We start from the raw sequence: 24,843 nt of genomic DNA on the forward strand, positions 1-24,843 counted from the left end.
TTTTAAACGTAGCCTTCCTGGTAATTCTATTGGCTAAAGAATTATGTCTCATCCTGATAAGAAAGCTATTATAAACACAAAAGGCAGGAAATGAGTTATGTTACTTGTGAGAAAATAGTGTAAACTACCTCAAACTGCCCAGAAATAACCAAGAGAAAAGTAGTAAGGGGTACAGATGGAAGAGGTGGAGCTGATGGCTCAGAAGGTATTGTCAATTGGGGTGAATGGTGCACCTATTGTGCATGGGTTAATCACTTCCTCTCTCTTTATTTTAGCAGAATGCTGGGGTGTGGGGGGACAGTAACAGGAGTGCACAACACGGCAAAGGGAGAATTCGGCATGGAGAAAGGGAACTGCTAAGAAAGCTTGTGCAGAGCTGGGCTTGTAAAGCGGCAGCTCTGTGAATGTGTTGCAAGTGTGTGCGTTAAAATAAACAGTTTGTGAAGGACTGTGTTGGCATTCTGTGCTGCGGGGAAACCCACAAATGAGTGAGCCTCGTGTCGCAGACAGACTTGCAAATCAATTTGGTTTTAACTGAAATAATAAGCTCTAAGGTAGATTAAAAAAAATAAACACATTTATTAACAGGTCAAGTAAAACGTGAGAAGGTAAGTTCCTCTGCCTACTTAAAAATCAGATGGTAAATCAGATGGACTTTAACATCACACCAAACAGATCCTGAATTCAAATACTTTAAATGCAATAAATTTGATGCCTTATCTAAACAAAAAACAAAAACCCCAAACACAAATGACTAAAAATCCCCACACTGCCTTTATCTTTAACAGGCTCCAATTATGCAAGCTAATCTGGGCATATTTCCCTGGGGACGCAAAGACATAATTGCCAGCAATCTGCACCGTGATATCAGCAATGTTCTTGTGTGGCTTTAAAATGACTTGACACATCTGGGAACGGCAGGTTTGTATTGGTCTGAACTCCACACTTGGCTCCATCAAAAGGGGTCAATTATGAAAACAAACAGGCCGGGGACTCATTTTGGATGCAGAGGAACTGAATGAGGGCAGATGGTAGGCAGGAGACCGAGCCTGCCCTTGAGCTGTGATGTGAAGTCATTGTTGTAAAACACACATTGACAGCAGAGCGCTCGCATGCATTTAGGCAAATGGAGGCACAAAAGAAAAAAGATAAGTCCTCAGTTACTTTCCCACAAATTAGGAGTATTGGCACGAATCTTAAAAGTAACAGCCTTACCTAACAGCATCTCCACGTGTTTTAAGCTTCCTCTGTTTGCCACTTTCTTCTGCTCTTGATTCAGGCTTCTCCTGCTGGCTGATCTCCCATCACAGAAGTTGTCCAAAAAAACCCCAACAAAGTCGCAGATAATTTTCTCCGTCTCTTTACTGTATCTTTCTTCTCTCCACTTTGATTGTGACGATCCTTTCGCAGTCAGTGACACGTCTTGGCTATGATCCAAAGTGCCGCAGCGAAAGCACGGCACATGTGTGCTTCAATTAAAAGTGTCATGCTCTGCTGATCGCGCTGCCCTTTATGAGACGAAAGGAGAGACAGAAGCGAGGCAGATTGAGGAGCGGAGGAGAAAGAAAGGAGGCTGAGAGTGTCTGAAGAGCAAGTGTGTATTCTTTTACCAGTATGAGTATGTAAGGGAGAGCGAAAGAGGGGAGAGAGAGAGATGGGGGAGCTGGGAGAGGACTGGCTGTTAACAACATGAACTTCCCACATCTCCCCCCTTTCCTTGCTTCTTCTTCTTCTTCTCAGCAGCGTTTTCTATTCAAGGTTCACACCTGCATGCTCCCTTAAGGGCACTCAAAGGCAGTTTCCTTCCTGGCATTACTTGACAACAATAGGCGTCAGTTATCATTGGTCCTTTTCAGTCTGCTTAAAATGCAGCCCTGCTATGTTGTTCGTAAGTTACCATTGTGGGTAAAATATTTTAAAAATGTGCATCCATATCCAGATGATACAGTGTTTATGTGCAGAGTGCAGTCCGGTTTATCAGAGTAAATTAGTCCTTCACTCTAGCTTTACATTTCCAAGAGGTTGTACGTGGAGAGGATTCAATTAAACACAGAGTTCACGCAGCACAAACTCATTATTTTTTCACCGCTACTAAGGCATGACTGATATGATCACAATCATAATTAAACAGCCGAGCTCAGCTCAAACATGCTTCAGAAGCATTCAAACCACCTTGTGTTACAATTTTCTACTTTTTTTTTTTTTTTTAAGTGTTCTTAATCAGCTTTTACACATGTATCTACTGCATCTGATACTATAATGTTGCGCTAGAGCAGGGTTGTCAAACATAAGGCCTGAGGACCAAAATTGACCCAGCAAAAACACCAATCTGGGCCACTGGACTCCTTTGAAAAATATGAAGGACAGCATATACTTTGGACTTTCAACTGCATTTGAACAAGTTTGCAGCTTTTCCTAATGATACAGACCTCCCCCATAGCCACTCATACTAAACCAATGTAATTAAGTGATGACAGAAAAGTTGCTGTCGTTTTATTTTCACTGTTGAATAGATCTAAATTTATTAGAGTTTACAGTATTTACAAATTTTTACATTAATTTCAGAGCAAAAGAAAAAAGGGAGGTTTCTGTGAATTAACAAAAATGTTCGGTTTTATAATAACCACAAGCCAGAGCTTTTTCTGTAATTTTACACATTTATTTCTTACAACTTGAGCCCAAAGAGTCATGCTGACGGGTTTCTTTAATTTACTACAACAGCATTTTGTTTTTATAATGTACAAAAACTGTGACGTCCTGCTGAAATGACACTTCTTGTCATGGTCCTGGGTCGGTGACCCAGCGCTTTTAGTTTGTTATCATTTTCTAGATGATGATTGTTTAAGTTCTGTGTTATTTTCGATCTGCCTCTGAGTCTGCGTCTGTATCTGTCTGTCTATGGTGTCTCCCCATCTGTTTGTGAATCTGTCTGTTTAGTTCAATGTCTTGTCTGGTTCCATGTATCTGAGTTTCCTGTTTTATTGTGAAGGTCCGTGTCGTATGTGAGTGTGATCAGTTTACGTTTCCCCTGTCCCGTCAGCCCAGATTCCTCCCAGCTGTGTTGCCCTCCTGTCTCGCATCCCCTGATTACTGGTGTGTGTATTTAAGCCCTGTGTGTTCTCCTGCCTGTTGCCGGTTCGTCTGTGTTCCTCCGTGTCAGTCTGTGACCCTGTGGTCCACGGTGTCCTGTTCCTCGTCTGCGGCTCTCTGCTATTCATCATCCGTTGTCATATGCTCCCAGGTCTGTTATTTTTAGTTCTCCCAGTTTAGGTGTCTTTAGTTGTTTGTTATGCCCCACTGTTTGTTTGCCACTACACCTCTGTAAATAAAACCACCGGTATCTCATCCACTGCCTGCATCTTGGGTCCTCCTTCTAAATCCACACGGCTCGCCTCGGCAGCCGTGACACTTCTTTTCTTACATTAAAATATCTCATGGAGTAAATGTAAAGTTATTTTTTTTACACTGACAGAAAGGGGAGTTTTATTGGTTGGTCACACTTAAGATAAAGGTAGGCTGTATGAGTTGACATCCCTGCACTTGTGTGTGTGTGTGTGTGACAGGACGCTGCTTCACAACACTACACAAACAGCTCCGCAGCCAAATCTAAAAATCGAATCTCATCTAAAATCGACACATCAACATTTGCTAACATTAGCCACCACATGCTACTTCGTTTGACTTACCATAACAAATACTATTGCAGCGAACACCCTGGCGAACTGAGCAAAGCCATGTTTAACTGCTTTACAAATAAAGTTATTAATTTGAAAGACAGAAAAAAATTAAGCATGAGTTAATGCAAATTTCTTCAGAAAATTGAGACGGGGTAAATGACGATATGAGGGATAATAAATTGTAGCCATGCAAATGTACTGTATTTCAATATAATTATGCAAAGGTATAATTCATTTGCATATTTTGATCCATTACAAAAAACACCCCAGTTTTCCAAAACGACTTAAAACTCTGCTTGAGAAGTCGAGATGCTCACTTAGCATATTGATGGTGCAGCTCTTTCTCCACTCAGCGCTGATTTAAACTATTTGAGATTCAGTGTTTATTTTAATGAGCAGGTGGGATAGATTATTGCTCAACGAATAGCTGGCTAATTTTCCTGCCTAATCTTCTGATGATTACTCTATTGACACACTGTAGAGCAGAGCTGAATCCAGCGCTGCTCTGTCATGCTCCGCTGCGATTCTTATAGCTTGAATGAAGCACTTTATATGCTTTCTATGCGATATTTACCTCAAATGGTTCTTTTGAGTTGCGCTGTATCAGCCACAGCCCAATCTTGGCGTTACCACTGTCGACACTGGTGAATAGTAGTTTTCGTTCTTCGGTTAAATCTGCCTTTCGTCTAGCTGAGCTTATTTTTATCTCCTATTCTATTTCACACTTCTAAAGTCTGTTTATGTCTGCATAATACGTCCTGTCTCTACTTGAACTTGTCCTCAAGTGCCTTTTCTTTCATTACATCTCTTAATAATATTGCAACTTTTACTACACCAACCTATATAGTACCTCTGCAGCAATAAATGAAATAATACTTGTAACAGCACCTTTGAATATGGCACTGCAAATTCCATCCCACTCTAGGTACCTATAACAGCTTTCAATAGGCTGTAAGAACTATCCATGTTGCTGGGATGTTTTACTGTGATTTTAAATATTAATCCCTCTTTAGAGAGTATGCATTAGCCTTAAGTTTGGCCACTGAGTGATTTAAGTTGGACAGAGGGGCGTCGTTTCAGTGAAAATCTGACTCTACTGAATGTTTGCAGAAGCAACACAATGGCTTGTACACACTGCATTGTTATTCATTCAGCAGTCACCACAATCACTTCAGATAAACACGATTATTCTCACAGTCTCTAGCCTGAAACTGTGGCCTCCAGTGTTACACAAGTGTTAACACACACACACACACACACACACACACACACACACACACTTCCATCACCTCAGTGGCTTGCATTCATGTCCTATAGACTTACTCTAAACCTGACCATAACCACTACCTGTCTACCCAAAACTATATCTAGCCTTGAATCAAATCTTCAGTCTTCGGGTTAATGAAAACATTACGATGTCCTGCTTTTTGTCTCTGGGTCATCACAATGTCAGTGTGTGAACAGATCTATGTCCCCACAACATGAGTATTACAACCACACACACAGAGCTTGTGTCTGCCCCGTGTGCTCCTTGCTGGCTCCTTGTCCACTCAAATAAGTGTGGCGTGGAAGCACAACACTGACAAATCCTGACAGTTTTACACTTGATTTCAGGCTGCAGCATTCAAATGAAAGTGCAGGGAGACGGCCTCGAGCACAATGATCGTATGTCGGCTACGCGCATTATGCTTTCAGCTCGCCATGGACCTACTGAACATTGGCTGTGTATGCCTCTATTTATGGTCTCAGTGTGTGTGACTGACATGCCACGTTACTTATGGAAATCATAGACTTGGAAAGGGTTTGGGGGGAAGCAGGGGAGAGAAACAAAAGGTTTACAAAACAGCAAAGCTCACCACATACACAGGTTGTAATTTCTATAATACCATTTAATTACTAGCTTATACTTATTTATCAATCCAAGCTATCTGAAATAGTGACAGTTGTTCAAATAACACAAATTCAGCATGCCTTATATTGAATTTCATTTATTCAGATATATTCACTGACTATTCAACACATGCAGAAAAATGACTCATGCATTCGCAAACACACCAATCTACTACCATCTAGAATATCAAACAGGAAACTACTCACTTGTTTTATTCGGGTTTGGAACCTCAAAGCTATTGGGAATACTGTAAAACAGGTGTCTCCTCTAACACTATCAGTCCCTGAGGGTTGTGATGCTTCATCTGCCAGACACCGAGTCAAAAACCAAGCCAAAATGCCCCCCTCCCCTGCTGCCTGTCCAGGCTTTCACGGCGTGGCGAATAGTAGCTTACGACAGATCAAGTGACATCTGAAAAAAATGGCTGCATTTGCTCAGCAGCCTCTTTTGTAAGAAATGAGGTCAAACCGTGAAAAACTGCAGGTGATAAAGCTTGTTTCAGCAGACTGTGTGTAGTAAATATAGACGATACTCCCTGTATTTATTGTGATGGTGTCTCTAACATATGTTGGTATACAATAACAGGAATAATTCAACCTTCAGAAAAGCATTAAGCCAAGTCAATCCCCAGTGGAGCCCCGTCTGAGAAAATTAGAGATTTTCCATTAGTGAGGGGAAATTTTGCTCATGGAAGACAAAAAGCTTCATCTTTCCTTTCACTGGCTAAATTGTTATAAACGGTGCAGGAAATGTTGGAGGTCACGTCTCTGAAAAACTCTGAAAATCATTTGTCTTTGCTTTAAACACATATACTTGAAAAGATTTTTAATAAATTAGACTAGAAATCCATGTACAGTTTGAAACAGTAACTTTTTAGCAAAAGGTGCAATTTAGCTTACACACAGAAGTGACATTTATATACAGGTAATATATGAGCCAGTGCACATACATTTTTTATGTGTTTTTCTTTTAGATTTCTGACTTAGGGTGTCTTTTGGGTTTGTTTTCAGGACTAGAGTTAATTTAATCCAGCCCAAATCAGTTGTTGATATTGTAAACTTGTAGCTTCTTCCTGTGGTTTGGTTTCTTTTAACAGAGAAAACTCCAAACAGCAGAACCAAAATGCATCATTGTAAATCATGTCTCGGAGGTGGGACAACAAAAGTAAATACAAGAAGAAGGTGCTGTGCTCCAGTCTAGTGGATAAGATGGAGCGTTTACTCCTAACAGCTGCTAGTGGCTATAGTTTGGTACGCTACAATATTCCAGAAACACCACATAGTTGATTCAGATCAGGGTTAAATCAAGTTGTCATCATAAACAAAGTCAAAGGGTCTCGTTGTGGTTGTTTTGGTCTGTACCTGACCATTCCTGCCTCCATCTGCAACTATAAACATGAGGCAGATAAACTGAACATAGTTTGAATTCTTTTATTCTTGTTTTTCTCAACAAAGATAAAATGACAAAAAATGACAGTGGGGAGAAAATGAGAGAAACTTTTTGAACAACCAAAGTGATCAAGCACCAAACTCTGTGAGCTGTGTGTGAAAGCAATAAAGCAGAATAATTCATGTCGAAATTTTAAAGAGCACCTCTAAACACAGACAAACCTTTGTAGCAGAAATGCTTCCTTCCACATCTTAAATGTACAAATCAATTTTCTATTCAATTTCAGGATGTTCTGTCTATGCTGCATGGTTTTTTTTCTTTAAATATCCAACAGTGCACAATCCCTGTAAAGTCAGGATTCACATGCTGCATTTAAAGTGTTTTGGGGAACCTTTGCTGATTCGTCCCCACAGCTGGCTTGAAAATATGCAAACAGAAACTGAACGCCCTTGGTCCTTTATGGCAACATCGTGGTGGGGGGACAGACAGATCTGATATAACAAGATCAATGCTCTGCAGCACCTTTCCTCAGTTTTGCTGGTGTATTTAACAGATATGATGCATAAGAAGTAATAACTAATAGCACAAGATGCCCACAGTTTTCTCTTCCTTCACATTTAACCTGACCTGGTAAGACTGTCACAACACCTCAAACTGACCATTGTGCATATTTTTGCTTGAGGCCGACATGTAAATTGCTGTCAGATTAACATAATGAGCTTGTCTGAAGGGACTTATATCTCACCAGCACACACGTTATATCGGAAATCCTAAAACGATAACCTTGAATTGAAACGAGTCCACCGTTGTCCTGTAGTTCAGTGTAGCAAGTGGAAAGTGCTTTGCTCTGTTCCCTTTTCAAACGGCCCCCAGTGAGAAACACCCGATTAAAATCTCTTTTCATTTGAGCAAATCGCTTCATGAAGCTAAATAAAGGCAAAGACAGTTCAGCTGCGAGAAGGGAACGGGTATTATTAGGTTGGTTTCATTGCAGTGCAGACCGAATTATAGTAACAGTCACCTTAATTGACTCAGACCGTCCTCTTTTTCTCCTCTTTTCTGCAGGAAAGGCAACAGAGAGAATGGCTTCCTGACACAGGTGTGTGAGAGAGATCATACAAATCCCTTTATGGGGTTGAATTTTTATTGCTTCACTAATTTTTCACTATTCTTTTTTGCTATTATTTTTAAGGTATGTGCATGTGCCACATTTATTTTGTAGTAAAACTCCAATGATCAGTTGTTTCATCCACAGAATATCAACTATTCTTATGATGGATTTTTTGTGTTCGTTATTGTTCATATATTTTGCTTGTAGCATTTTAAATACAAACATTTTTGCTTTTCCTTGTCTTCTGAGGATACATTAAATATAACTTGGTTCACTGGACATTGCAAAGCAGTTGGAGACGATGCCTTTTGAATACAGATTGCATTTTTTAATTGTTTTCAGACATTTTATTGACCATACAATATCAATTATCTGAGGGGAAAATTGGCAATGGAAGACATTAATTGCTATATATTTTAATCTGCAGGATCTTTTAATGGTTTAAGTTCAACTTAAAACATTAAAAGATCCTGCAGATTTGTCCTAAATAAACAGTTTCATAAATAATTTTAGGTGGAGAAACTGTTCGCTGTTTACTGCTCAATTCACAGCAGCTCAAACAAAATGACGTCAGATGCTGTGGGGTTCATTTAAGTCGTTCAAACATGGCAGGTGTGAAATCAGCCTGTGCCCCTTGTGAAAAATCGAGAGGGCCTCTACCCGGAGGGACTGATGAGTGACTCTCATCTTATCCATCAATTAGTGGATGAGATGGTTGTGACAAAACGACAAACCACATCTAATAGTGCACCACAAACAAGCCTCTTGTTCACGTTTTAAAATAGTTGATTTATCTTTACAGGAAAAGCACAAAACATTTACCAATAATGACTCAGCATTCATCATCTGTCATAGTAAACAATATCAAAGTTAAATGTATCTTTAATCTGCAAATCCCAAAAATTCTACACTGTGCAAAACTATCCACTGGGCCAAATTTGAATCCTTCATAAGTTTTGGCCAGACAGACATCCCTGTTTGATAATCCAACAAAGCAACCACTTCACCAGATACACGTTGTGTAGTTAAACCGTAGCAAGTAAGATGATGTTGAATGAATGAATTGAGTTGCAGTTCTTCAGTGTTAGCAGGACGGTGAACATTAGGCAACATTAGTCAGAAGAAAGAGAGCTCAGAATCAAATCTGAATCCAAAAAAAAAAAAAAATCAACGATAACTGAACGCCCTGCTGACATTAAGTCCATTTCCCCCTGATAGCTGCTTGGCCAGTTGGGCTTTTTTAGGCCTCAGTCACAAATGCATACTATGACTGGCGATATCCTGGCAACCTCTGGTTGTCTGGAAAAAGTGTCACATAAACTGGAATATTTGTCTTCACAGTAAAAGTTGTGCCTTCCCATTGTAACCAACATGCCCAACTTTTTCAAAGTTGCAACTTTTACTTTGAAAGTTGGCAGTCTCTGTTGCTGGTTTGCATCGTACTCTTCACACTTTCACTGCCACCTTGTGAGTTGTTTGCAAGTGTTTCTTTCCATCAGAAAACATAGCAAACAACTGCAAGGTTTTTAGCTTAGCACCTTTTTTGTGACCAATATCACCCAGCAACTTCCAAAAATGATTTGCAGGCCAGTCCTGGAATAAACACTTTTACGGATGATCACTAACCAGTCTCTAGGTCTGTGAGACTGGGGCCTTTAATAAAACTGACTTTGCTAGTAATGAAAATTGCTAGATAAGATGCTTGATACCTAGCTTAGCAGCAAGCTGGCTAACCTTAGTTTATGTTCTTGCTGCAGTTGTCCCTCAAAAAGATATACCTAAAGTCACAACATTTCATTGTTTATTGTCCTTATGTGCAGCCTGTGTGTTCTGAACCAGTCATTTGTTGACAATAATGATTAGTGCACTCAGTTTTTAAGCTAATATTACACAGTGTTGTTCAACTCTGGGAGCAGAAGACAAACACTGAGGAAAGGCACTTGTCCCAAGTCCTTATCATACAAGTCACGTCAGAGGCTGTTAAGCAACCAAGTTGGAGGTTTAACTGATTCCTGAGTGAATCAGGAAATAATAGTTTGTTTCTGGACACTGGAAAGTAAAGAAAAAGAAACTACAGAAAATAGAAGAGGCCAAGAAATGTTTCATAATCACCTTTTGCACTGGATCAGTCACACACTCTTAAGTATGAATGATGACCTGCAGAGGCTATTATCTGATATAGAAAAAGTCAATACCGTTCTGATGGAACAATGGATATAATTTTTTTAAATTTAATATTCTGTATTAGACTGGTACAGTTAAATGTGTGTGACATGCCACCAGCCAGAACGAGTCTCATAAATCAACATATAAAAGCGTCATTTTATTGGCCAGTTGTTCATTAGAGGCTGAGTACTGATTGATCAAGCTGGTCAGCGCAGCAGAGTGACACAGGTGTTGGTGAGTGAAGGTGATTAATGGCCCTTCATCAAAACAGGTGTGGAGAAAATACTTGGAAATGGTGGGGAGCTCCACTGGAATAATAAATATATTTCTCAATGCAAAGCAGCTCATGGTTTGCAGATGTGAACATTAACCACAAAGCACCAAACAGAGCAACTTTTATGGAAAAGATGCTGAACATCAGAGTAGCTCAAAACCTCATAATTAGCAATGAACTGCAAAAGAAAGAAAACTATATCAAACTTATTATGCCAGGAGATGCAACAGTATCGTGTTAGCAGATACTTGTCAAAGAAAAACAATGCATAAGACTCACAAACTAAGCCGTGTCTTCTTTTCTGTTAGCCAGACGCACTACACTGGGAGATCTGATTGAAAGAAAATAATCACTGGAAATACAACAGCCTTGCAGTAAAAATGGATTAAAAAATGATTTTCTTTACTGTTTTTGTTTAACAGTTGGTGATCAAAGTGTAATAAATTTAAAAGAGTTTGTCGTGCAGGTGGAAGATATGAGATTTTCACTCAGTTTTTCATAGTTTTGCAGCGTCTACATGCTAATCCTAAGGGCGCTAAGGGCGAGCGTGGCTCAAGAGTTGGCAGTTCGTCCTGCAATCGGAAGGTTGCCGGTTCGAGCCCCAGCTTGGACAGCCTCGGTCGTTGTGTCCTTGGGCAAGAGACTTCACCTACTGGTGTTGGCCAGAGGGGCCGATGGTGCGATATGGCAGCCTTGCTTCTGTCAGTCTGCCCCAGGGCAGCTGTGGCTACAACTGCAGCTTGCCTCCACCAGTGTGTGAATGTGAGAGTGAATGAATAGTGGAATTGTACAGCGCTTTGAGGTTCTCGAAAAGCGCTATATAAATGCAATCCATTATTATCCTCTTTAATCAAAATTTTCAGTCACTTTCTCACAATTGTGAAATTACCCTTTTTAAAAAAAATAAATAAAAAAATAAAGCACATTTCAACCTGTCATTGAAAAACAAAAAAAACAACCTCAAGTGTAACTGAAACTGTTGATGGCTCTGTCCTATTTAGGTGCTCCAGTTCCAGGGCTGTGGTTTTCTGCATGATGTCCCACTGGCATGGCTTGCTGGGACCATTAAATGTAATAAAGTCATCATTCATTTCATTAGCCGAACCTGTGGCTTTCCTGCTATGACAAAGTTAGAATCTCTGTTACAACCTGTGTGAGCTGCATGAGCCCATTTTTGAAGCTAAACACTGAAATGCTGATGTATAAAAGTCTGAGCTAACTTTTAAACTGAAAAGGCTGGGCCCTTACAATTTACCATTCAAATACCGAGCTGGGTAGATATTTGCTTTTCAAATGTGAAATTTAGATATTCTGTAATGGCCTCAAAAAGGACATGTCAGTGTTTTCTTCGAGTCTTGAATCTTTCCTACCTGCACTGACAGCTTTTGCCAGTCGGCGGAGTCTTCTCTGATGAGTCTTCCCTCTGTAGTGGATCTGTGCCTGGGCACTGGAGTTCAGCTGTATGTTGCACACCTGACACACAGTGGCACTGCCGCTGCCCTGTCGCCGCTCCCGTTTGGCCTTGAGCCCAGCCCCCATCCTCCTCTCTTCTTCGTCTTCTTCGTCTTCTTCCTCCTCCTGTCCCTCATGGCTCTTCGGAGGAGGGCTGCTCTCCATCCAGTCACTGGTTTTTGGACGCTTCATATCTGGCAATAGAATAAAGATTTGAGGTAATTAATCAAAAGAGGTAATGACTTATATAAATTAGAAACAATTGTCTGAATGTGAAATGCTTAAATATTTTTCTTTTTATGTGTATGTTGTACAAGCCTCCACAGGGGGGCAACAGAGCAGCGTGACTTCATCAGAGGAGATGACTAGTGATCTTTTTCAGTTTTATGCAATTTTATGTGCATTGCTATTGTACTGGTTGATTCTTAAATGCACAAAGGGATTTTTCCAGCTTACAAAGGACACTTTTCACTTGGACTTATCTACATCCTTTGTACAATTTGTCAATATGAACAGATGCATGTGTTAAAAATCTTTGACATCGCATTAAAGGACTCAAAACACTCCGTAGATAAGTATCTTGTTCCAACATCTCTCTATTTATCAGATAATAAAAGCAGATTCCCAGGGGAAACACAAAGCGACATGCTGCTTTGTGAGAGCACGCAGCCCTAATACCTGTAATGGCTTAGCGATTATGACAGACTGACAGCATAAATCAAGCTGCAGCTAAACACAAGCCATGCTATGAATGTGGAAATGTCACCCAAAGCCTGAGTGAATTCTTTGTTTTGCCTCTGTTCATATGTTAATGGCATCAATTAAGCCCTCGTGATGTCAGGCATTTTATCCGCTGCCTTGCCTGAATCTACCCCACCCCCCAAGGCAGCTACCATTTGCAATAAAAATGGTAGCTGCCCCACTAAAAATTCAACTTGACAACATGAAAGTGGAATGGAAATGCGTTGAGTGGAAGTCATCAGTTTCCAACCAGCAACACGGACTTCAAAGCTGCAGCCCATCACCGCAATTATTTGAATAAAAGTGTGACAACGGGCTGGCACATGAGTAACTGGTGAAGACGGTGACTAGAATAAAGTGTCTCAAAACACGATTAAAACATAGAAAGCGTTACACTCAGTGCCATTACAATCGCTAAACGGCACGTACAGACTGATTTTAAAAAAGGGAACATGTAGAACAGGAATGCCGTGTGATTTCTGGCCAGGCTGTTAAAGTGTTTTATTTCTCCCTCCTCACAACAAAATATGCATTTATATGTATATTTTACACAGTTTGTTATGCAAAACTGTTCCAAACACTCTGACCCTCTGAAGTCAGTCTGAAGCTTGATTTAGACTTCTGAGGGAAATTTTCATCCTAACTGACATGGTAATCGGAAACAGCCCTATTCGTCATAGGGTTGATGAAGGACATACATACATATATATATATATATATATATAAAAAACTATAGAATAAATCTATCTGCTCTTGTCTGCTGGTGTTGTAATGGAGAAATTAATCAGAGAAATGCTTCCTTTCTTCTTAATGTCTGCTTATATGATACAGTATCTACTTACAGTGACTATAACGTAGCCAAACAATTGTTTTGCTTTTGTTTATACAGCAGCAGCACTTTGCATTAGGTTAAGTGTATACCTCCCAACTCTGCAAATCTGGTGAAGGACTTAAGTTATTCCAAAAAAGAGAGCATAACATATGAATATAAACTAAACAAAGATTATTTTTTAGTAAAAATGATGAACTATTCTGCTCTGAGTGCTGCTGGATAAGTGCTCAGACTCTTGTTTTCACCTTGAAAATCAGCACTGATATGACGACAATAGGAGTAATTAAAATAAGAGTCATCAGAGGATGCACCAGCTAACTCACTGTAAGGGCATTTTATTTACCAATACAGGAATTAAAAGGAAAGTAAAAGCACCAGAAGTCAGTTTACTACTTCTTTGAGCTCAACTAACCACAGCACTTGGATTACTTCCAAAAAAAGAAAAAGAAAAAAAAGATCATAGCATAAACAATACAGAGGTAATATTTTTTAATAATAAAGAACAAAAAAATTCATGCAAAAGAAAACATGATAATGATTATTCTTATTCTTGTTGGTTTCATATTTTAAGTGTTAAACTATGTATTTCAAAATAAGTCCTGGCTTTGCTGAATTGTCCAGTAATTGTGTTTTACTCTGGTTTTACTTTACTCGCCTGCAAAAGAGAGAAGGACATTTCAAATTGAAAAAGGTATGTGCATAAATTAAAACAGAGGGACTGAGAACAACCCCTTCATAGCATTTTAGAGCAGTTTGAATAATAATTCACCAGTGTGCTGACAGGACCAGACTCCTGTCAAAAAGCAGCAGGCCAATCAGACCTCCTGCTGCTGCTTGATGGGCTAAAAAGCCATAAAATACAGAGATGCAAATAATGGACATAAAGATAAACAAAGAAAAAAGCTTGTTCTGGGAAAAAAAAACTAAAAACTAAAAAAACCCACCCTGCATAATTGGCACAGCCAAATATTTAAATTTCCCACTTTCAGTCCTTTAATTTTAGATCCAGAAATTTAGGTGGGGACTAAAATTGAACTGTGCAAAGTGAGACACTAGAATGACTCTTCCCCCCAAAAAGTGATTTATAAAATGGAAACTCTACATATAGATTTTATTTAATTATTCAGCTTTTTTAAATGTCTATTTGTTTATAACACTAAATGCATCACGTTAAAAATGTCATGATGTAGTACTTGTTTGCTTTCACCTAACCTCAGGTACATAGTTGCTGTTCTCTGCGTGTCTGAGGTACAATATGTCTCTACTGTTCTGAGTGCTGCTGGATAAGCGCTCAGATGTTAGTTTCACCTTGAAAGTCAGTACTGACATGACGACAATTGACGCGGTCAGTCCGGGGGAGGGCTGCACCAGCTAAGTCACTTTAATGGTTTTGTTTTGTCAAATACAGGAATTAAAAGCAAAACGCAAGCGCCAGAAGTCACTTTGCTACTTCTTTAGGCTGCTGAGCTAACCACAGCACATTTACAATGGTACACTTAGTGTCAGTAATGATAAATGAGTTGTCTAAAAACAAACAACATTTAAAGTGAACTCTAACATTTTTCATACTCCTTCCTAATATATACAAAAGGTCATACAAAAGATTCATAAATTACAGTCCCCTAGAGGGTCATTTACCAAAAAGCTGAATGGGAATGCTATTCAAACTGCTGGTTTAAAGTACTGACACATATTTATTCCAAGTCAAGCATGGCTCAGATGCTCATGTTTGCTAATGTCTAATAGTGTACACTGATGCCACTAGTCTGTGTTTTTACCCTCCAGGACCCTGGAACTACATTAGCAGTTCCTCTTACTCAACTTGATGTGGTCAGCTGGACTTAGCACCAACAGCCCCATTAAAACAAACAACTTTGAACAGGTTGCCTGCCGGCCAGCAGCTGCTGGTTCCTGCTGGCACTTGAGTTTGGGCTGCTCTGCCTGTCTGGCACCAGAGATGGCAGCTACAAACAGCCCAGTCTTCTACTGGGGACCAAATGGCTGAAGTGACCAGTGCTCCACAGCACAAGCTGTGGCACCTGCAGCTGAAAGTGGCAACCCAACATAAAAACTTTGAGCTGCTATTTACCATAAAATACTAATTTCTGGCGATGTGGTTAAGCCCCATCAAAGATGTAACTTGGAATGGGACAGTTGGGACAAAATCCCAGAGCATCAGATGACCCCTCATACAGAATGTACGTCTGATGTGTTACATTAAATCCTAGAAGTCCAGCTTTATTTTCCTTATGAACTGAGTGTTAAGTGCAAAAATTGGTGCAAGAAAAGGCACCTCTTGGAAAGTTGTGATTGAAAAAGGCATGTTTCCATACATTACTTGTACTTTCTGACGGTCAACAGTGCAACAGTTTATCAGAGAGTATCGGTAAATGAGCATTTTAAATTAGATTTTAGCAAACATAGCAAGGAGAGAAAGGACAGTGACTTTGCCAAGTGCACGAAAGATGACGTAGTAGTAGTATGTGCAAGTTTTTGTAAAGTACTGAAACACTGTTACAGCTTCTATACTGTAAATATGACTACTGCCATATATATGTGTATGTGACACATCTAGAAGCTGGTCAGTTGGAAATGAGTGTTAGATGAAGAATTCTGTAAATTGTTCATTCAACAGTGTGGTTGGGTTTTTTGTTTTGTTTTTTATACAGTTTCATCCAGTCAATCTGTGAGCACCTGTGGTTAGCGGGCTCCTTTAACAAGGATTAATCTGTTTTGGGCTTGTGGTAGTTATGCTAGCTAAAGATGAAAACGAGTGTTTATAGCATAAGGTCAAATAAATATGTCTCTTCCCCCAACCTCTGACTGCAGTTATTGTCTGTAGTTCTGGTCAAAAGCTGGGATGATTATATTGGTATTGATTATTGTTATATGATATTATCTGTTCCACTTGTCTCTGTGTTACAGAGAGACAAAGACAGAATCTTAGATGGTAAACCCGAAATATCTGCCTCGGGTTCTGTCATAGAGTTGTTACACCTGTGGGCCTGATTAGATACATGTGGTAGCTATTATTACAACATCACGTATAAATGATTCATTCTACAATTGAATCACCTTTCACTCACTCTAAGTCCTTTATGATTCATGAAAGAACAAACAATTGGGACAACTGATTTAAAACCTATTTTATAGAAAGTTTACAAACTCAGCAGACTACTTTTACAAATTCTTATCTGATTAGTGAATTAATAAAGACTGTAATAGTTGGTCTTAGCATAGAAAACAGAATAGCGTCCCTTCAACAGGGATACGATTGTTGCATACATTTCTATGACATTACAACATTAATTAATGTCAGAGCACTAAACAACATTGCATCACATCACTTTCCATAATATTTACTCTAAAAATAATAAAAGACATTTATGATGTGCTATGATGTGATTTAGCAAAACTCCACTACTGCTAAAAGATTAAAACTTCTGAGCCAAATAAAACGTGTTGGATTTCCTGCCCTTTCATGATGGAGCTGTAAAAAGGATGCAAAGTTCACTGTCCTGTAGATGTTCATTTGGATCCACTACATAGATTATATGTATTATGTCTATTACTAAGTTATGTTGACATTTACTTAAAAATCCACACTATGGCTGAGACCCTGTGATTTAAGAACAGATTTAAATGAGTGGGAGGTGTGATGATAAAAGTCAACGTAACATTATAAATAGAAATCATAAAGAAATTTCTTTCCCATTCTGGCATAGCAATAAATAGCCATATTTATTAGGCTTCTTAACATATTTTTAAGCACTTGGACACTTGGGGCTGACTTTCCGGTAGTACTCTAGAAGCTACTGATAAGTCCCAGGGAGCCAATAGCATCATCTTAGAGTATCACTGTACCCTGAGAGGAGTTTAAGCACCCGAAACTTAGTCCTTTTATCTATGATCATAGTATCTGTTATCCTTTTAGCAGTGTAAACTATCTCCCCCAACAGCTCTTTACATACCAGCACTCATCAGCTTGCTTGGTTGTTGTTCCAGGATGAGGATTTAATAGAAGCCAAGAATACACACCGATCAGCCACACCATTAAAAACGAAATAATAAAACGGCTATCGGACCTGCCAGGGCGTGGATACAGGACCTCTGGGGGTGTCCTGTGGTGTCTGGCACCAGGATATTGGCAGCAGGTCCAGAGGGTTTCCAGTGGTCTCTGTGAAATGTGGGGTCAGATCTCATGGCTGCTTGGTCAGGTTGGAGTCTGGGAAGTTTGGAGGTCAGGTCAGTGGTTTGTGCACTTTGTTCCCTGAACAACTCCCAAGTACTTTTTGACGCATAGAAGGGAGCACCATCCTCATTGGCGGGAACACTGCATTATAATGAGATGTTCAACATTATCCATCTCACCTGTCAGTGGTTTTAATGTCATGGCTGATCATAAAAGCCATTTTATACTCTTAAGTTGATGCTAAATAGCTGCAAGCTGCAGTTTGAAGTTATTAGGACCTCAAATGTCCCTGAGGTTAAAAAAAAAAAAAAAAAGGGCCTTCATTTTTGTGTTCTAACCAATACTCTGAAAGAGGGAAATAAATGAAGTAACTGTTGGTAACCCAGGCTATTGTATTTTCTCTTAGCCTGTATTCTCCTGATTTTTAGCTCATTTTAGCTTTCTCAATACTGAGAGTTGTTTTTCCATTTATCATTCATCACCTGCTTCACCATCTGCGTCTTCATTTTTTTCAGATCCACAAACGTACATATACAGGCTCACATATATACATCCAAACTAATAATTGGTTACATGTCCCTTCTTGGTAGACACCATCAACTTTCTGGCACAATTATAGCTGAATATTAGACGACTGTTCTTGTCACAAGTTCATTTAAATCGGCTGGTTTTCTGGCAAGGACCAATAGTCCAGAGATTTCAAAAGGGCTGAGGTGAGGGCTTTGGCAAGGTCATTCCAGAAGCTTAATGGGCAATTTCTAAACATCTGTTCAAATAATGTTATGAAAGTACAAGTTATGTGGATGTGGCACCATTTTGCTAAGTTATGAAAGAGGACACAAACTGTCACCCTCAGATGAGAGGAACGTGGTTAGGATGTTCAGAAACAATCTAGGAACCACCAAAGCTCAAGATGGTCATAAACTGGAAACTGCAGGAACACCAGCATTACTGTTCACAGTAAAATGAGTTATACTTTGCCATGGACCAAGAGGACGCTGACCAATAAAAAAAAAAAGCCTCTGCTCCAAAATCGACACCTTCAAGCTCAACCGAAATTTGCAGCTGCCCACATGGACAAGCCAAATACCTTTTGGATAAAGGTTTTATGGTCAGACGAGACAAACATTGAGATGCTGTTGCCACAATGGGATGAGGTATGTTTGAATGAGTAATGCTGAGGCTTTCAAACCTGAGAAGAGTGTGCCAGTTGTCAATCATGGTGGTGGTACCATCATGCTCTGAGGCTGTTTTGCTGCCAATGACACTGGTACACTGCACAAATCTGATGGAATAATGAAGGAGGAGGACCACCAATGCATTCTTCACATTTACCTAAAATCAAAAGCTAAATGGTTAAAACTTGAACACAGCTGGGTGTTTCAACAGGACAATGGGTGACACATGGGTGTATATAAACCTCTGACCACAACAACTGCATCCTGAGTAAGCAGTTAAGAATATTAATGGATGAATGTTTTATTCGTTTGACCCTGACTTGATGTGGCCACCCGTAACAACTTTGCTTGGCTAACTTATTTAAATAAAGGATAAAAAACATAATCTCAAATATTAAATACTACATTGCTGTCATGCCTGACTGTTGTTAAAGAATTCCACCTAATGACTTCTGTCACCACTCAATCAATAGACCACATATAAAAAATAGTTCCCCTGCATCCCTTTGTCTAACACTCATGCTTAGTGTCTTTGTTTTATGGCCTGAGACAGCTGCATGGAAATGACCTGTCAGGTTCATAAACTACTCCATCAAGGGACTCACTTGTAGCTGCAATGTAACGTTCTCCACATGGGTGCCTACATAAACGAGGGATCATTTCATTTCAACCTGACATGTAAATGGCTCTTTACAAGTCCCTGCTTGAAGCTCTTATTTGTGACAAATCCAAAAGAGTGCTAAAAGTATACGTAAGACACAATTTTAGTATATTTGACTTATTTTTTATGGAAAATATAGTATAGTATCAGTGCTTCTGAAAGGTTAAAGGGGCTTTGTGGGGTGTTACACAGAGCCTAAAAGCTAACAGCAGCATTTGTACAAACTCCGGCCAGGTGGATCCCGAGCTGACAGACTGTTATAAAACTGGCAACCTGTTAAGCCTGTTTCCCTCAAGCTGCTCTCTCTGTCTGTATGATGTGCCGTTGTTTCACACCAGGGGTGAACATGTTTATTACTGAGCTCTGACAAATGAGGGCTTTTCAGTTAGCTTGCAGAGAACAATTTTTCATTTTGACTAATGTTTAATTTTTTTAAAAGAGTTCATCATCAGCATGTGTGTTATAACAGCGTGTTTTCCCAGTGTGTCACTGTATAGCGTGGCTATTCTCTCTATAAAGCTGCACTTAATTCCCTGCAATTATGCTGTATATCTATTACATTATAAAGGCTATGTGGTGATATGCTTTTATTCCTCGACTGTATCCTCCACATATCTGTCAATATACAGCTAAATCTATAATAATCACATAGAACTACAAGGTGGCATAGGAATATCTTCCAGGGAACTAAGTCCCCTATTTAGACTGGCCTTTAAACATTAAGACAGAACAAATGCAACACCCCTCCAGGCAGCTAATCCTCCTGAACTTCTGGGCACTCTTTTTAGTCTGCGATCAAGGAAACTTCTTGGAATAAGCAACCTAACCGAGATGTGTTGAGAGGTGGACAAAGGCCTTTAGCTATTTTACGCAAGGCAGCTGTGAATGGGATGTTTTGGTGCATGCATATGCTCTTTAAAAATGGCATTAAACCAAACACTGATGCCAAGATGCCTTCTCTCACTGCAGCACCTGTCACTGTTCCATTACATCAAAAGCAGACGTCAGCAGACGAAGCACTTGGCCTGCAATGGAAAAATTGGACCGTGGCGGAATATGATGTTTCTAATAATCACTACATACAATATATCTGATGAGAGAATCATTTTCAGGGGTGTGTACTGTACCCTGTGAAGCCTCCAGAGCTACACAGCTTTCACATAACTTACTTCTACCATCAGACACATTTTTTCAGTCCTGACACTCAGAATAAATATTAAGTAAATGAATAACAGAGGGACTACAATTACAGTTGTGTCGCTAGGCAACCATGCTCATCCTGTGTGAATATGACTTTGAACCATTTCCACACAAAGTGCAGGTCAATTATGCTGTAATTTGTGCTGAAAAGGCCAAAAAAAAAAAAAATTGGTAAAAACCCACATTCTGCAGAAAAGCACATGAAAAAGCAACACAGTAAATTTTTCCAAGAGCTGGAGGTAGGAATGGGATTTTCATGAATCTGAATCCAGTTTGGAATTGGTATCAGCTGGACTGAATCAAGAGGTAATAATAAAATAAATAAGAATTAAAAACAAATGCAACCACAAACACTAAAGCGTTGGAAAGCAGCAGGATTTTCCTGTTGAATGTATTAAAATAAATTGGTAGAAATGTTCATGCAACATATGCTTAAATAGCATGGATAATGCAACATTGAGAGGCTGTCAATTATTTATTCTTGCAAACCACAGACACATCTATTATCAGAGGTCTGGTTTTTATTTGCTCAAAGAACTATGTAGTGATTTTATTTTGCTATGATAGCTCTAGTGAGCTACACTCACGGATGACTGAGCTACCATATCTTTGCATACCTTCCAGCAAACTGTAGCTTTGAGACTGAGGATGAAAGATTTAGAGAGGACTTTCTGAACGAGGAGTGAGAAACCAAATGTAACCCACACTCAGAATCCAGCTGGAGTCAGAGGGGAGCCGTTGATTGCATGCAATCTATTGATCACTGTGCTGAATCTGGATACATCAGATTACAAAACAACATTACCTCAGCTTTGGTACAATGGGGAAATTTTATGATTGGTCACCACTTTCAGCCAGTTTCCCCTTACATCTTACAACTCTGACACTGAAAGTCCATCTTCTGGTTCCAGTTTGTGCCCCAAAAGATAAAGAGAAAACTGAGATACTGAGTCAAAATAGTGGGATCAGTATTTTAATTCAATGCTGTTGAAGTCTGTGGAAGGAAGCTGTCAACTGTTTTTTGTAAGCTGAACCTCAAAACCTAAACTCAGGAACCAGTGCAGTCTTTTCAGAATTGCATTTATATAATACTAACTGTTTAATAGAGGAATGAAACTGTTAACTGTATTGTGGTCCTTGTGTGGTAATTGCTTTGTACTATGGGCATTAAAGGTGCATTAAAGGACATGATGCTGAGGACCAGGATTTGCTTACTGTCTAGACAGACTAAAGGGAAGTTATCATGCTGATTTTCAGCTCTGTGTATTTTTTTGTAGGATTCTAATAGAGTACCTTTCAATGACTGATGGTTCAAACTGCTTATTTTACTTACATTGTCCCTTAGTTCACCTGCCTGAAGCGAGTAGTTTTAGCTCGATTACCCCTCCCTCTAAGTCAATATTTGTATTTATTTTTATATATTAAACCAATTCCCCAATCTAATCTTAACCAACTGATTTGAGACCAAGGTAGGGAGAGTAAGTTAAAAAAAAAAAAAGGTATTTTAAATTTTGTTTATGGTAAGTAGATGAAGACGAAGGATGAACTAACTGACCTCAGTATGATGGTAAAGTAAGGGATCTAATAAATTATAACTACTTGTAGTCAGTATATCAGTTTATGTAAAAGCTGAACCAATTACAAGTCAACTAACAAATTAGTTAAGGTTTGCGATTAGAATAAAAGTTAAAAAGGTTAATAAAATGATACATTTATCATAAAATATAACAAACCTTGACAGTGAGGTCTTTATTAAGAAAGGAGTCTAAAGATATACATGACTCACCTGGTAGACTCAAAGTTTAAATGCAGTGAAGTTGAAAAAACACAGTGGGCATCGCACACAAAGAAACACCAGCAAAGTGTACACACCATTTACCATATGTATGTATGTATGTATGCCATACAGACACAACTGTGTTGGCGTACATAATCCCAGAGCATGAGTGGTATGTGTCAGATCTCTGTGACAAGGTCATTTGCAAATGTTCCACTCATATAATGCAGTGATTCACTCTGTTAGGTAAGTGAGTGGGAGCTGTTAGTAGGATGCATATTTTTAGTCTCTACATTTCCCTTTAGACTCAGCTGGTACTGGGAACTTGGGACACTGATGATGAGCACGTGCATATTGCTGTACGCAACATTAAAACTGTAAAATATAATGTTCTACTGGGGACAACTATGATGTAATAAAACTGGAACGGATCTCTTATCGCACTTCAACCAAAATGAAGCCATAAACTTTTTTTGTGTGGATAAAAATATAAATGTAGTATTTTGGTTGTAATATGAATTCGAAATTTAAATTTTTCCAAATTTTGGTTTCAGTTTAACTTACAGAAAAATGGTTACCTCATCATACCGTTTCCCTACTCTTGGCAGGAGATGACACGCAGTAAATTATAAGAACAGATTTAAACAGTATATATCATCTGAATAAAATCTGTTGACTTCAAAAATCATCATCAAACATTTAACTTATTATTTTTACAGGAAGATACTTACTTACTTACTAAGACTCAGGTTAAGTGTAATTGACAGTGTTGTTCCCACCCAAATTTTGATGCAACACAAAATATTTTAGTGTACCGCATGTGAAGTCTGATTATTAACAAAATATACAAATGTTTCAAAGTTTTTTGGTTTCTAATCCTGACTGGGACCTTTCTATGTTTCTGTGTCTTCACATGTGTTGCCTGTGCATGTGGGTTCTCAGCTATGGTTCTCCCACAGTCCAAAGACATGAATTTTAGGTTAATGGGTGATTCTAAATTGGCCATAGATGTGAATGCTAATGCAACAGAACTGCGGTCTGTCCAACATAAGGTTGCACAAAAAAATAAATAAATAAATATTGGATACTTATTTAAAATTGAATTGATACCAACAGTGCTATCTTTGCCTCCACAGCTTCACACGGTACTGCTGCACATAGACAGGTACACTGCCCCTCCCCTCTCTGTTAAGCTGGGCATACACTGTGCGATTTTTGGCCCATTTTGAGGAGATTTTTCAGTTGTGCGACCGTTTTGGGGATCGGCCCAAGTTTCGCCTTAATCTATGTCGTGCATCGTGTAGTATACATGGGGTAACGAGAAGCGATTAACACTTCACGACCAGCTCCCAATCATCAATTGTATGGTCGCAAGAAAATCAAACCTGTTTGAAATCCTGTCGGCCGTCGTGAGGGTGTCAACGCAGCCTCTCACAAAGCGCACACTCAAACAGAAATGGAAGTAGAAAGATGGAGTAGCATGGAAGTGCAGCGTGTGATCTGGACACAAGCGATGGAGGCACAACTTGTAGAACTTTGGCAAGCTCGATGTGGCCTCACAAAATTATCAGTATAATAATTTTGTGAGGCCTGTATAGTGTGAGACCCTGGATCGTGACCTATGAACTTCTCACCCCTGAGATTCAATCGTACAGTTTGAGCAGGAGCTGAATAAGAAAATTGCACAGTGTATGCCCAGCTTTAGCTGAACACAGCCCCTCCCCTCACTGGCAGCTAAACACAGCCGCGCACCCACACTAGCAGCTGAACAGTAGAATAACAAACTTGCCCAAGTGTCTAAAGGACTGACACTCCACTCTTAACCCTCCTGCCATCCTTTAAAAAACTCACACCCATCACCCTAGGGACCATTCTCAGCCACGCCATAAAAAGACCATATATCCATATCTTATTCCACTTTAAATTAGCCAACCTTGTAAAACTACTTCTCCCTGAAATATTCATGTAAAGTTTTAATTATATTTTCGTTGTTTTAACCCTTCAAATCCCAGTGTTATTACATGAGCGCCCTGTGTTATAAGCCCCAAAAACCAAAAAACGAAACTAAATATTTCCACAAAAAACCAGTTGAAGTAATATGTGATTGTCATTATAAGTAGGCCTTTAGATGGACCAAAGATTGGCACCAACATACATTTTGACCTGCCATTATTTTTTTGCATTTTTTTTGCAATTTAAAAATTAAAACTTCAAGGCCCTGAGTCTTCATTGACATCCAAGAAAAGAAGAAAAAATAAAATCATATGATGATAATTTGGGGTTGAAAAATAGCATTTATAAT

At 39.2% G+C, this 24,843-nt stretch overlaps 1 protein-coding gene across 3 annotated transcripts in view; it reads right to left on the reverse strand.

Moving 5' to 3' along the window:
- LOC101466398 (zinc finger protein 385B) overlaps nt 1–24,843 on the reverse strand; it is a 131,530-nt gene that overhangs the window by 33,154 nt on the left and 73,533 nt on the right. For 2 of the 3 annotated variants that reach the window (XM_004567465.3, XM_004567464.3), the window contains exon 2: nt 11,879–12,154. In XM_004567465.3, coding sequence (XP_004567522.3) covers nt 11,879–12,154 — 276 coding nt within the window. Of the gene's footprint in view, nt 1–1,215; nt 1,610–11,878; nt 12,155–24,843 lie in introns of those variants that run through there. The other variant, XM_004567466.3, reaches the window with a different exon arrangement.

This window comes from Maylandia zebra, linkage group LG8 (genome assembly GCF_041146795.1).
Source record: "Maylandia zebra isolate NMK-2024a linkage group LG8, Mzebra_GT3a, whole genome shotgun sequence".
Classification (NCBI taxonomy): Eukaryota; Metazoa; Chordata; class Actinopteri; order Cichliformes; family Cichlidae; genus Maylandia; species Maylandia zebra.